This window comes from Oncorhynchus nerka, linkage group LG25, assembly GCF_034236695.1.
Source record: "Oncorhynchus nerka isolate Pitt River linkage group LG25, Oner_Uvic_2.0, whole genome shotgun sequence".
NCBI lineage: Eukaryota > Metazoa > Chordata > Actinopteri > Salmoniformes > Salmonidae > Oncorhynchus > Oncorhynchus nerka.
The window spans coordinates 59,053,519-59,068,038 of NC_088420.1; the positions used below are offsets into that span (position 1 = coordinate 59,053,519).

Consider the following 14,520-nt stretch of genomic DNA (forward strand, 5'->3'; position numbering starts at 1 on the left):
CGTTTGACAGTGATGAATGGAGGTCGCTTGACCGCTGACCCATTACGGATACAGGCAATGAGGCAGTGATCGCTGAGATCTTGGTTGAAAACAGCAGAGGTGTATTTAGAGGGTGCCCGTGTTTAAGGCTTTGGGGTGGTACCTGGTAGGTTCATTGATCATTTGTGTGAGATTGAGGGCATCAAGCTTAGATTGTAGGAAAGCTGGGATATTTTAGGGCTGGAATCCCGTTAACGGGATGATATGACAACAGCCAGTGAAAGTGCAGGGCGCCAAATTCAAAACAACAGAAATCTCATAATTAAAATTCCTCAAACATACATGTATCTTATACAGTTTTAAAGGTAATCTTGTTGTTAAACTTCTTGTGACTCTCAAACCCGGATTCGGGAGTGTAATCATAGCCTCAAACTAATTAGCATAACGCAGCGGACATAAATCTTCCTATTCATGAAAATCACAAATGAAATATATTGAGACACAGCTTAGCCTTTTGTTAATCACACTGTCATCTCAGATTTTCTAAATATGCTTTACAGCCAACGCTAGACAAGCATTTGTGTAAGTTTATCATGGCATAATGCTATGCTAGGCTCTACTGGCAGCAGACAACATTTTCACGAAAATAAGAAAAGCAATCAAATTAAATCATTTACCTTTGAAGAACTTCGGATGTTTTCACTCAGGAGTCTCCCAGTTAGATAGCTCCCGTTTGTTCGTCACGTTTGGCTGAGAAATCGACCAGAAAATGCGGTCACTACAACGGCAAACCTTTTTCAAAATTAGCTCCATAATATCGACAGAAACATGGAAAACGTTGTTTAGAATCAATCATCAAGGTGTTTTTCACATATCTATTCGATAATATATCCGTCGGGACAATTGGTTTCTCATAAGAAGCGATTGGAAAAATGGCTAACTCAGTAGTTTACGCAAGATTTTCTGCGGGAGCCATCATGTGACCACGGCTATTCTTCAACATAAATGCGTAAAAATACGTCACAATGCTGTAGACACCTTGGGGAATACGTATAAAGCATCAGCTCATTCGTAGCACATTCACAGCCATATAAGGAGTCATTGGCATGAAGCGGTTTCAAAAAATGCGGCACTTCCTGGTTGGATTTTTATCTGGGTTTCGCCTGTAACATCAGTTCTGTTGCACTCACAGACAATATCTTTGCAGTTTTGGAAACGTCAGAGTGTTTTCTATTCAAAGCTGTCAATTATATGCATAGTCGAGCATGTTGTCGTGACAAAAAATATCCCGTTTAAAACGGGAACGTTTTTTACCCAAAAATTAAAATACTGCCCCCTAGTTGCAAAAGGTTAATCCCACCACAGTGTCCGATTTCAAATAGGCTTTACAGCGAAAGCACCACAAACGATTATGTTAGGTCACCACCAAGCCACAGAAAATTCACAAATTTTTGGAAAACCAGAGAGAGGGCTCAGGAGAGTGAGGATGGGCTGGGTGCTGGGTGGCTGAGGAGGAAGCCAGGGTGTGAGGGACTTAGGAAGGGAGGGGGGCCTGAGGTGGAGCTGGTGTGTCGGTGGAGGGTGTCTAGGTGGGCAGTCCATCAAGCCTCCCTATCTGGTGACAGCCTAGGCCCCTAGCCCTGCTCCCTGCCTGGTGTTGCCAGTCCCTTTAATTTCCTCCACGGGGATAAATCAGTTGTTTATGGACCTGGTGGAGCCTGGCAGAGGGGAGAGAGCAGGGCTGAGCCTCAGATGGATTATCAATGAACCATATAACTCAGGATCAGGCAGGGCAGGACACAGCTCCCTGAGGGATGGATGATCACAGACACGACAGGCAGGGGTACAGGGAGACGACAGGCAGGATGGGTGGCCTAACAAACGTCCCCCATACTGACACTGCCCCCAGCCATCCCTCATCGCCCTCATTGCACTGGACCTTGAGATCTTTCTCACTTCTAGCTATCTTCTCTCCTCCCTCCTTTCCCTCCCTTATTTTCCTCTCACCACCCTCTCCTGTCATTGTGTTGATGACAGGAGAGGCTTTAGTGACTCCCTCCCACCTCCTCTACCATCACCCCATAATAATATCCTTCAACGTGACAGGGAGGTTGTTATGGTGATGGATGCTGTAGGGACTGACCCTCCTTGGCCTGCCCCTGTCTCACCAGAGATTTGCGACCATAGACAGGTGCTACAGGAAGCAACTCTAACCAGAGACAGACAAAGATGATACACACCCACTCACCCAGCCATTGTATTCTAATTTAGTAATTTGCATGCAAACACAAACTCTTGCAAACAGGGAAGTTTAGACTATTGCACAAACTTGATACAAAAGATGCCTAGACACAAAACATATCAAGACAAAAGACAAAACTCAGACAGTCTATCAACAAACAAATGACATTGATGTCTTGCTTCACTCTTTTATCTGCACCATTAATTAGGAAATTAAGTGTTGTGTCTTCTAATAACATAATTATGGCCATTGATGCCCACAAAGATTTCTGAGTAAAGTATTATTTACCTTAGTTTTGTGCCAACACAAAAAGGTGTTAAATATGTGTCGTCATTCCTGGAGAAACACACACTCTTTCTCACGCACACACATGCACACATACACACACAGAAAAAACACACACAGCAACATCCTGCATCCTGTGTCCTGGTGAGTCAGTACTTGCAACAGTCAATTAGACCTCAACGACTCAACTTCAAACATACAGCTCAGTCTTGGATACCTATACACCGTGAAGTGAGTCAGAGAAAGAGAGGGAGGGAGCAAGGAAGACAGGGAAGGAGGGATGGAGGGAGGGAACTGGAGGAAAAGAGAAGGGAGAGGGAGATAGAGTGGGAGGAGAGTGAAGGAGAGAGGGACAGAGAGAGAGGAGAGATGGGGAGGCGGAGCGTGAAGGAGAGAGAGAGAGAGAAACAGGGATGGAGAGTGAAGGAGAGAAATTGGTGGAGACATGAGATAAGTAGGACGGAGAGAGGGAGGAGAGAAGATTAGAGCTGGGAGATGGAGAGGGAGAGAAAAAGGGACGGGGATTTAAGATCACTAGAGCCCTGTGCTCTTTGTGCCCATATGTCTGAGACTCCCAAAGCTTACTCTAATTTAGTTTCTCCACCCTCTGCATAGTCCTATCCCCAACTCCCCTTCTCTGTTTTTTTCTTCCAAGCCCCTCTGATTTTGAGATGTGTATAGAGCGGTGCGTTTAGATGATACCCTCCCCTTTCCCATCCCTACAAGTGTGTGTGTGCGAGCGTGTGTGTCTTTGTGTGTATGTATGAGACAGTCGGGGTTGGTGCTGAATGAAAACGTATCACCCAGTGTAAGCTCTGGCCTGTGTGCGTACGTGTGTGTGTGTCTTGCTCTTGTGTGTATATTGTTCCTGCGCCTATGTGTGTGTGTGTGTGTGTGTGTGTGTGTGTAAGCCGGCGAGATACAGGCATTAGCAGAGATGAGCCCATAATAGAGGAGGCTGTAAGTGAAGTCTTTAAGAAAGTGAGAGGATTAATCTGAGGGAAATGAGGCTACTGTCTGCTCCTTATGGAATGGGGTTGGAGAGAGAGAGGATGGGGGATTAGTGAACTCCTAAACATTCTGGGCCTTTCTTCAGCCAGAAGGACATATCTTTAGAAAGGTTTGAAGAGGGAGTGCTTGTTAGAGACAGTACGAATGGAGAGACGGAGGTCATGTCACAGAAGGCCTAATGCTGTCCATCAGTGTACAGAGAGGAGATGTGGATATTCCTAATGTGTATACGTAGGTTAAATATGTATGTATATCCAGTAGTGGAAAAAGTGTTATACTTGGGTAAAAGTAAAGATACCTTCAAAGAAAATGATTAAAGTAAAAGTGAAAGTCACCCAGTAAAATCCTTCTTGAGTAGAAATTTGGTTTGAAATGTACTTAAGTATCTAAAGTAATAGTTTGAATCATTAAACATTTCTTATATTAAACAAACCAGACGACTTGATGTTCTTGATTTTTTAATTTACAGATGGCCAGGAGTACAGTTCAACACTCAGACATAATTTACAAGCAAAGCCTTTGTGTTTAGTGATTCTGCTAGATCAGAGGCAGTAGGGATGACCAGGCATGTTCTCTTGATAAGGATGTGAATTAGACAATTTTCCTGTCCTGCTAAACAATCTAAATGTAACGAGTACTTTTTGGTGTCTTGGAAAATTTAAGGGGTAAAAAGTACAGTATTTTATTCAGGAATGTAGTGGAGTAAAAGTTTAAGTTGTCAAAAATATAAATATTAAAGTAGAGAGAACCCCAAAAAACAACTTAAGTAGTACTTTAAAGTATTTTTTACTTTAAGTACTTAACACCACTGTGTATTTCTAATAATACTAACAATGGATTGGTTTTATAAAGTGCGTTTCTACAAACTGAGGTACTCAACGCACTTAACATAGTAAGGAGGCAACTCACCTCCTCCACCACCAATGTGTGACACCCACCTGGGTGAAGCACGGCAACCATTTTGTGCCAGAACACTCACCACACATCAGCTATCAGGTGGAGAGGTGAGGAGTGATAAATGCCCATTAGGAATGAGGGGGATGATTAGTACACAAAGATAGACTGCAAAATGATTAATGCACATACGTAGATAGATTGCAACATTTTCCCTTCATTATGTTTTATTAAAATGCTAATGATTAGCGAGAAGGGAGAGTGAGAGTAAGGGGGGCTGGAGTTTGATGGATCCCTCTAAACATGTTTTGAATCATCAGGAGCCAGAGAGAGAGGCCCTTTGATCTACTTTTAATGGGCTTCACCACGGAGCCAAATATCCAGTCGTGGAGCTCCAAGTCAGTCGCCTACCAGTACATATACACATATATACACACACACAGACACATGCACAAAACCAGTCGATATCACAGTCCCTGAACCCCCTCTTCTCAGCCCTGTCAAACAGAACACTAAGACTACCCAAACTTTTACTTTACAGTCAGCACTAAAGTAACGTTCCACCACACCAATCCCCCTTTTGAATGGCTGAATGGCAAATCCAGTTAGCTAATAAAGCCCAGTATTAGGATCCAATGTGGAGAAATGAGGACTGCTTGAAGGGAGTAGAGCAGGGGGGGGGGTTGGACTATAGAAAGACTTTTGTTTGGTTTGTAATAGTCAGCCATTTTAGTAATATTCCTGGTTTGGGTTCCCATTGTTTATGGATGGGTTTTTGGGGGGGAAGAGGGATCTCCTTCCCTCTTGGAGGAGCTTTAGGGAGCCGTGTATGATTTGTGTTAAATTAAAAGTCATTGAAATCACCTGGAAGTTTCTTGAAAGTTGGGTATGAGAAGTGGGAATCCTATCTGGACTAAAGGATTGTTTTTAATCAGAGGTGCAGGCTGATCCTGGATGGAGAACACAGTGGAAGATTATCCTGCACTTCTTTTCTGCTTAAAATAATTTTATTTTAAAGAGGATAGTGATCTAGCCAACTTGAATAGGACTGAAAGGGAAGGGTTCCCTAACTCATTGGGGTCAATGCCATTGTGCATAGTTCTGATAAAGGGTACTGACAGAAATAGTGAAAAGTACAGTAAAAACATCTTACCTCAGATGTCTGCAATGAACTTCTGATCATTGAGTGCTCCTTTTTCTTTTTTTTCTGGAAAAAGTCACAATGTATTGGTGTGGCAGGTAGCCTAGTGGTTAGAGCATTGAACTAGTAACCAAAAGGTTGCCAGATCAAATCCCCGAGCTGACAAGGTAAACATCTCTCGTTCTGCCCCTGAACAAGGCAGTTAACCCACTGTTTCTAGGCTGTCATTGAAAATAAGAATCTGTTCTTAACTGACTTGCCTGGTTAAAGAAAGATAAAAAAAATCTGAAGGGAATTGAGGTTTGATGGTTTTGTGGATTTCAAAGTCCCTTATCAATCTGGTGAGAAATGTATCAGGGTACTCTCACATTGCACTGTATAACATCATACTCTATTTTGGTTCGCTGAGTCAAACTCACCCTAATCTCTTCCTTTGATTCTCTTCCTCCATCTGCCTGTCTCTCAGAGCACTCATGGAAGAGTTTGCAGTAGCGTTGTGATGTGTTGGCTTGGCAACATATTAAGAGGCACGGGCCTCAAGAGAGGGAGGGGTGTTAATTGGTGTTGAACTATTTATCAGGTCCAAGCGGACTTTCATTACTTCATTAACATCAGGAATAAACATCAGTACTGGACGTCCAACAGGAGACCCAGCACCACTATCTACAGTCAGGGAGGGCACGCACTGGAGCAGCAAGTACTGGAGCCTCAGCCACTACAAAGTTATTTTTGCTTCGAAGTTGATTGAAGTGTATTCTGTCTTGTCGCTGCTCAGTTTGGCTCTTTTCCAGTGATGTGTTAACATGCTCGCTCCTGCTTCTTGGTTCTTGTCCAAAACAGAGGGACTGCTAGTTAGGCCTGGCACACATCACAGATGACACTCTGATCACTCTGACTATATTAGCAGTTGTGACATGCCAGCACATATGAGAATGTCTGAGACAGGAGGGACATTAGGACTGGACTATTCTACTATCTCTGGTCTCTTTCTGGCCAATGGCAATCTTTGTCAGAGTAGGGAAACAAGCTGCAGGGTTACTGATGCATCTTCTCTCTGTTTCAGCACCTACGGAATCGCCATTGAGACCCAGTCTTGGTGAGTGCATTTTTTCATGCATGTTTATATGCTATCAACTCAATCTTCTGTGGTCATACCAACATCAACAACTTTGTTATTAATATTGGACCCTTCCCTGTCATGTTTTTCTATCTCCTAACCTTCGTTTTTGTTTGTTCTGTGTGTAGCTGAGATCCATGGGAACCATGTGGTGCTCCGTGATGACTTTGACTCCAACCTGCAGGGAGAGCTGGACCCCAGAATTTGGTAGGTTACATCAATCAATTCATCAATCAATCAATCAAATGTATTTTATAAAGTCCTTTTTTTGTCAACAGTTGTCACAAAAATGATTACTAAAGCATACTTTTGTGTCATTTTGTCACACTGTGCAATTGAAGAAGACAAAAATGTGTTACAAAAACTACAGTAAGGCATTTTATTCATATCTAAACCTGCATAAATTATCTTCTAATGCACTCTCTTCATCCATCTCTTTATCTTGCTCCCCCCAGGTCAGAGTGTAGTAACTGTGAGGTAGGAGAGCAGTGTGGGGTTCTGATGCATGGCAGAGCTGTCACCTTCTGTGAGCCCTTCAGAGAGAGAGAACTGGTAACTATGACCACAATACAACCACAAACTCAACCACTCCTTTATCCATAATTACAACCACACTATGACCTCAACCACCTAGTTTTTCACAACCATAGTGGGAACCACAACCACACTATTAATGAACACAACCACAACCACATAATACTACAACCTACAACATATCAGATCATACCAGAACCACAAAGACACTAGAATGCTTCCACGTATCTGATGATAATCACGTTAACTGCCACTATTTCCCTGTTGCACCATATGAGAGACAGCGAACGGCTGTGTTTAGTGTGTCTTGATTCTATTTGCTTACTCTGATAATAAGCTTTTACAGAGTATCTGTCAGCCTTCCAAGTATTTCATGCAGCTGCCTGGCACTAGTTCAGTCAAGAGCAGTACACACAATGATGCATTCCCCACACAGAACACACACACACAGAGCACACACACAGAGAACACACAAACACACACTGACGAAAGCCCTTGCATCCTTAGCTCCATCTAGGAATTGTATTGTGATTAGATATATGTAGCCCCATTTCCCAGCTATTAAGAACACTTAAAGCCCCACTGCCTTTATCCTCTAACCTGTGATATATGTACCCTCTCTCCTCAAGACCACTGTACCTCTCAACACCACCACAGCCTCTGTCCTGCAGTTTGCTCTTGGTGAGTAAAAAACATAATGTACGCAATCAATCATATCATTTTACAGTGCCGTGAAAAAGTATTTGCCACTTTCAGATTTTCTCTATTTTTGCATATTTTTTATACTGAATTATCAGATCTTCAACCAAAACCTAATATTAGATAAAAGGGAATCTGAGTGAACAAATTACACAACAATTCCATAGTCCTAGCTAGCTGCCTATCAAGCTAGCAGTGTTTCTTGATGGCTTGAACGCATCCCGCGACGTGGTTAGCCATTGTGGCTGGGAATGCGGATTTTCCCGGGTTTGTGGCCATCTAGATCACTGCTGTTTTACATTTTAAATATTCCCTGTGACCTGCCCTGTCTGGAGTAACAACATAACTTACGTTGCTAGAAACCATGACCAAGACCAAAGCCAACGGGAGTTCAGTTGAGGACAGTGGTGTCCTCTATCACAGGTGAAGGATCTTTTAAATTAACAAAAAAGTTGTTACAACAACAAAATAGCTTCAAGTGTTTTGTCCAAATACTTGTGGATTCAACTAATAAAAGAATGGACGACTTGACCAGAGTGTTCCAGGACCAGAAGAACAGCTTGCAGTTCTCCCAGGATCAGCTGATTGAGTTGAAACAGGAGAATGGCAAGATGACAGGAATCTGTAAGTCATTGAGAGAGGACATCAGTTCTGTGTATGAATCCATGCCAACAATGATGGATAAATCTCAAGGGACAATCAAAGCGGAATAACATGGTTGTGGGCAGAATTGCAGAATCTCCACATGACACCTGGAAGGAGTCTGAAGACAAAGTGAGGGAAATGATCTCTGAGAAATTGAAGATGGACCACGGGAAGATTCAGGTGGAGTGCGCCCACAAGACTGGAAACCCCACTGTTAAGGCTACGTGGATTGATGAGGAATTGAAAAACTGTATGTTTGAAAGAGATGAGGCAAAAGGAGTGGCTAATAAATCTAGATGGGAAAATGATTGTTATCGATCAATAATGACAAACCTCCTGGCATTGACAACTTAGATGGAAAGCTACTGAGAACGGTAGCTAACTCTATAGCCACTCTTACCTGTCAAATCTTTTAATCTGAGCCTAGAGGAAAGTATTTGTCCTTAGGCCAAAGGTTAAATAAATAAAAAGGCCTGGAGGTAAGCCAAAGTAATTCCGCTACCCAAGAATGGTAAAGCAGTCTTTACTGATTCACAGCAGACCTTCAAGCTTTTTGCCAGCTCTTAGCAAACTGTTGGAAAAAAATATTTTGACCAAACACAATGCTATTTCCCTGTAAACAAGTGAACAACAGACTTTCAGCATCCATATAGAGAAGGGCACTCAATATGTATTACACTGACATAAATTACTGATGATTGGTTGAAGAGATGGATAATAATATGATTTTTGGAACTGTTCTGTTAGATTTCAGTGCAGCCTTTGAAATCATTGACCATAACCTGTTGTTGAATAAACGTATGTGTTATGGCTTTTCAACCTCTGCCACGCCGTGGATTGAGAGCTATCTTATAGACATAGTTACAGGCTTTTATTTTGAAAAATTAGCGAGAAAGATCACATTGCGTAAGTGGATAGGTGGGGGCTCTCAGAGTGAGTTTTGCGCAACAGAGTAAAGCGGCCATTGTTTCTCACAGTCCTATTGAAAAACCTACACTCCCGGTTGATACATTATCGATTTTATATTTTAAAAACAACCTGAGGATTGATTATAAAAAACGTTTGACATGTTTCTGTGGACATTATGGATAATATTTGGAATTTTTGTCTGCGTTGTCGTGACCGCTCTTTCCTGTGGATTTCTGAACATAACGCGACAAACAAACGGAGGTATTTGGATATAAAAAATAATCTTTATGGAACAAAAGTAACATTTGTTGTGTAACTGGGAGTCTCGTGAGTGAAAACATCCGAAGATCATCAAAGGTAATTGAATCATTTGATTGCTTTTCTGATTTTCTTGACCTAGCTACTTAATGCTTAGTGTACATAATGTTTTGTTATGCTATCGATAAACTTTCACAAAAGCTTGGATTGCTTTCGCTGTAAAGCATCATTTCAAAATCTGAGACGACAGGTGGATTAACAAAAGGCTAAACTGTGTTTTGCAATATTGCACTTGTGATTTCATGAATATGAATATTTTTTTGTAATATTATTTGACTCTGGCGCTATGCTATTCAGCGGTTGCTGATGAAAATTATCCCGCTTAAGGGATGGGTAGCGTCAATTATTCATGCAAAATAGATTTGGGGTTTAAAATTAAATTAAGCTGATTTTTTTAAAGGGGTTTAGTGAAGTCGGGTCATTTTTAACCCTTAGGACAAGGTGAGTATACAGAATGTTAAGACTACACAAGGAGTAAAATAGGTGTGTTTTATGTTGTCCTTTGCTGAAGCTTGAATTGTGTGCCGTGTGTATTTGTCTCCAGAGTAAATTTTCGACACTTAGTGTTTGTTGTTTTCCCAGTGTTACTGTGATCCTTCTGTTAGTGTTTCTCAGTAAAGTATAATGTATATCCTTAACCACTGATTCCTCGTCTGGTCTCTTCTCTGCACCTGTGTCCAACCTCACCATATCACAGCAAGCTTCTGCCTCAACATGGACCCAGAAGAGATCACCCAGATCCAGAATGCTTAAAACCCAACAAGTAGCACTAATTGGGTGGCAGCAAGAACAACTCTCCCAAATATCCAGGCACTTACCGATTCCCTCCAACAACAGTCCAACTCCTGCCCAGGAGGAGCTAATAGCCAAGACTCATCACCCAATGTTACAGGCGTCACCGTAGTTCCTGCAGGGAACCTGGCCCAGAAACCCAAGATTCCAGCCCCGAGCAGTGTGACCGCAATCCGGGAGGATGCAATGTGTTACTCATCCAATGCTCTCTGGTGTTCGAGCTACAGTCCTCCTTGTTCCACACCGATCGGGCAATGATTGCCTACATAATCTCTCTACTCTCAGGCAAGGCACGGGCTTGGGCAACAGCGGTGTGGGAACAGCAGCCACCACCCTGCAGCTACATATAAGCCTTCACTGCCAAGCTGCGACGAGTCTTCGACCACCCAGTTGGCGGACGAGAAGCGGTCAGCCGACTGTTCAACATCTGCCAAGGGGCCAGACCAGTGGCTGACTTCACCATTGAGTTCCGCATCCTCGCCGCCGAGAGTGGCTGGAATACGGAGGCACTGGTCACTGCTTTCCACCAGGAGTTGTCTAACTTCATCAAGGATGAATTAGCTTCTCGGGAACTGGGAGAGGGCCTCGAGTCCCTGATAACGCTGGCAATCAGGATCGACAACCTCCTCCGAGAACGCGTGAGACAGCGCTTTTTTGACACCATCCCAGTATCTAGGTTTCCTGATCACCCCAGTCCCCCCAAATCCAGCATTGAGGAGCCCACAGGAGCGTGACTGGTGCATGCTCGAACGCTGCGGCCTCAACTGCGGAGGTCTTGGCCATCTCCGTGCTACCTGCCCAGAGCTGACGAGAAACCAGGGCTCGCCAGGACAGGGGGCAACCCTGACAAGCTGTGCAGTTACCTCCCGGCTATCTGTTACCACCCGCAACCCTCCGCTGGGACAACCGTGAGATCCAGATTCAAGCCTTTGTGGACTCCGGGGCCACTGGTAATTGTATTGATGAAGACTTTCAGAGAATTACAAATCCCCCGTGTAAAATGTCCCATTCTTCTGCAGATTCAAGCTGTCGATGGACGCCCCTTTGGCTCCGGTCAGGTGGAATCTCAGACCAAGCCCGTTCTTATGCAGGTTGGGGTGAACCACTCTGAGACTCTTTTTATTCTGTTGATCAGTGCTCCCGGGAAGCCCCTTACCTAGGGTTCCCCTGGCTAGCGCTGCATAACCCACTAGTTTCCTGGTCCATGGGACACCTACTAGACTGGGCTAAGGCCTGCCAGACTAAATGTCTAAGACCCCCACCAAGAGCCTAGCCGTATCCTCCTGCATCCCTTGAAGACTAAGACTTTTTCGCTCTCCCTCCCGAATACTTCAATCTCCAGCAGGCCTTCAGTAAGAGGCAGGCCGTCACCTTCCCCCTCATCATCCTTACGACTGTGCCATACAACTCCTACCCAGCGCCTCTGAATCTGAATCAGAGAGATGCAGGGGGCTGCCTTAATCGACATCTACGTCTTCAGTGTCTGAAGGATGGAGGACTGCGTCCCTGCATCGATTACAAGAGGGCTGAACCAGATTTGCGATCAATAATCATTACCCCCTACCCCTGGAGTTGTTCCAAGCGGCCCAATTCTTCACCAAACTGGACCTCCGCAACGCTTACAATCTGGTGAGAATCAGGGAGGGAGATGAGTGGAAGACTGCCTTTAACACCCCAAGTGGCTACTATGAGTATTTAGTCATGACCTTCAGATTATCGAACTCACCGACAGTCTTTCAAGCATTGTTCAATGACACCCTGAGGGATATGTTGAATCTTAGTTTAACTCGACGACATCTTGATCTTCCCCAAGACCCTTCCGGAACACATACTGCACGTTTGCCAAGTCCTGGGATGCCTCCTGCAGAGTCAACTATATGTCAAGATAGAGAAGTGTGAGTTCCACGTATCCCAGGTTTCCTTCCTGTGTCACATTATCTCAACTGCAGGTATTAAATGGAGGCTCAAGTTTTACGTTACCTTAGCTTCATTATTGTCCAGTAGTGTAGTCGAGTGCAGCAAGGAAAGAGTCCCCTAATCCGTACAGTAAAAACGTACAGTATTATACAGAGCCCTTATTGCATGTTGTATATTGCTCAAGTGAACAGCAAACCTGGTTTCAAAAAATATAAAGCAACACCTCAAGGCACAACACCTCTCCCCTATTTGACCTAGATAGTTTGTGTGTCTGTATTGATATGTAGTGTCGCGATACGAAACCTTCAGCCCCGCCCCTTGGCCGGCAGCGGGGTGCTAGAGGTGGTTAGCGTCCCGTTCCCTGGATTGGACAGGGCACTATTAATACTTCAGGTTATCTCGGTATAACCAGGACCGCTCGCGTAGCCCTGCCTCTCTTTCTATATCGAAGCGTTGTCCGAGTAGAGAGGTCTTTTGCCTTGTCACTCTCAACGGTCTAGCTCTAGCTGGGATGTGTAATTGGTCCTTGAGTTATTATTAAGCACTAGTCCTACCAGTCTCTATATGATTTCCCTGTGGTTGACTGTTTCCCCTCTGTGATGTATCTAGTTTAAAGTGTGAAGACCTTTAGTCAACTTAGTCTCACTACTCTGCCCGTCGGCTATGTATCGCTTGGAAAATAAAACTTAGATAGATCGATAAGACAATTAAATGAATCACTACTGGACACACCTTCCTTCTTGTCTTTTAATGGTAACTCATTCTGTCATAGAGCATTGATCCCCGTTTCCAGTATCCCGGTAGCGGGGAGTGTCAGAGTTGTTATCTCCCATGCCGTTAACTGTCTTTGAGAGAACGTTTTACTCGAGACAAAATAAGACTACCGTTTATTTTTGAAAACACTCAATCAAACACACTTCAAAATACACAATTTGTTACTCGGTCACACACAGCGTTAATCAAAAACATGCAAATGCCTTAATGCTCTATAAAATGCCTGGTACAATGATAACACTTATCTCTATATTAAATGCTTATAATAGTTATTTAATTACCTTTGAGAGATGACGAGGAGACCCACAAGATCAGAAGCAGAGTTTCAATTGGTCAGAGTTCTTTTAGAATTTAGTTAGTAGCGACTCCCCTCTACTGGCTGAGAGGTTGACTTGAAGTCGGCGGTTTACTAAATTGAGAGATTCAAGTTTGGACTGGATGAGAGAACCCGCTGGTGATTCCCTGCCCCACTTGAATATCGAAGAGTTTGTGCCACACAACTAGGGCGAGGTACTGAGCTCAACCGAGAGTTGCAGTTTCAAAGACTGTCTCTGGGTGTAATTTGCATCAGTATACAAGCACCAAGGCCGCGGGCGACAGGGTCAATTCAGATAACCGTAGGTATTAACAGGAGATCAACTTAAGGACTAGAGTGACTCTCAGTCCCGTTGAACTACCGCAGCGTCCGTGCCATGCAACTAGGGCGAGGTACTGAGCTCAACCGAGAGTTGCGGTTTCAAAGACTGGCTCTGGATATAATTTGCATCAGTATACAAGCACCAAGGCCACAGGCGAGAGAACAGCTGTTCAATAGTTAAACGGTATATCGGAGAGACCCTTCTCAGATCCAACAAGTTAGAATCTTTAAGTAATTTGAGTCAGGTGGCAATTACTCGAAGTCAAATGGTTGTCTAAATGAATTCAGAATTCAAGAAGTCAGCGCCAAAGTAATGGCAAATGTCTCTTTATATACCTTTTGATTCTCTGCACCCAATCCGCTGCTCCTCCCATTCCCTCAGAGCAGAGAGGGTGATGACATATCTTACAACAGGAAATACTTTTCTTACAGTGCATATATGGGCCTCTGGTTATGACAGAGCCTATTACTCTAGCAACAATGAGGAAACACTTTTCTTACAGTGTGCATATGGGCCTCTGTTTATGACAGTGCCCTTACTCTATCAGCAATGAGTCTATCAGCTGTTCCCATTCAGAGGTGTCACTTGAGGCAGAGGGTGATTCTTCCTGACACCAGTCAGGTTC

General features: G+C 43.7%; 1 protein-coding gene across 2 annotated transcripts in view; it reads left to right on the forward strand.

Annotated features, from left to right (window-relative positions):
• LOC115115592 (reelin-like) overlaps window positions 1-14,520 on the forward strand; it is a 303,739-nt gene that overhangs the window by 193,951 nt on the left and 95,268 nt on the right. For both annotated transcript variants that reach the window (XM_065009916.1, XM_065009917.1), the window contains exons 5-8: window positions 6,616-6,648; window positions 6,798-6,876; window positions 7,125-7,221; window positions 7,833-7,884. In XM_065009916.1, coding sequence (XP_064865988.1) covers window positions 6,616-6,648; window positions 6,798-6,876; window positions 7,125-7,221; window positions 7,833-7,884 — 261 coding nt within the window. The remainder of the gene's footprint in view (window positions 1-6,615; window positions 6,649-6,797; window positions 6,877-7,124; window positions 7,222-7,832; window positions 7,885-14,520) is intronic.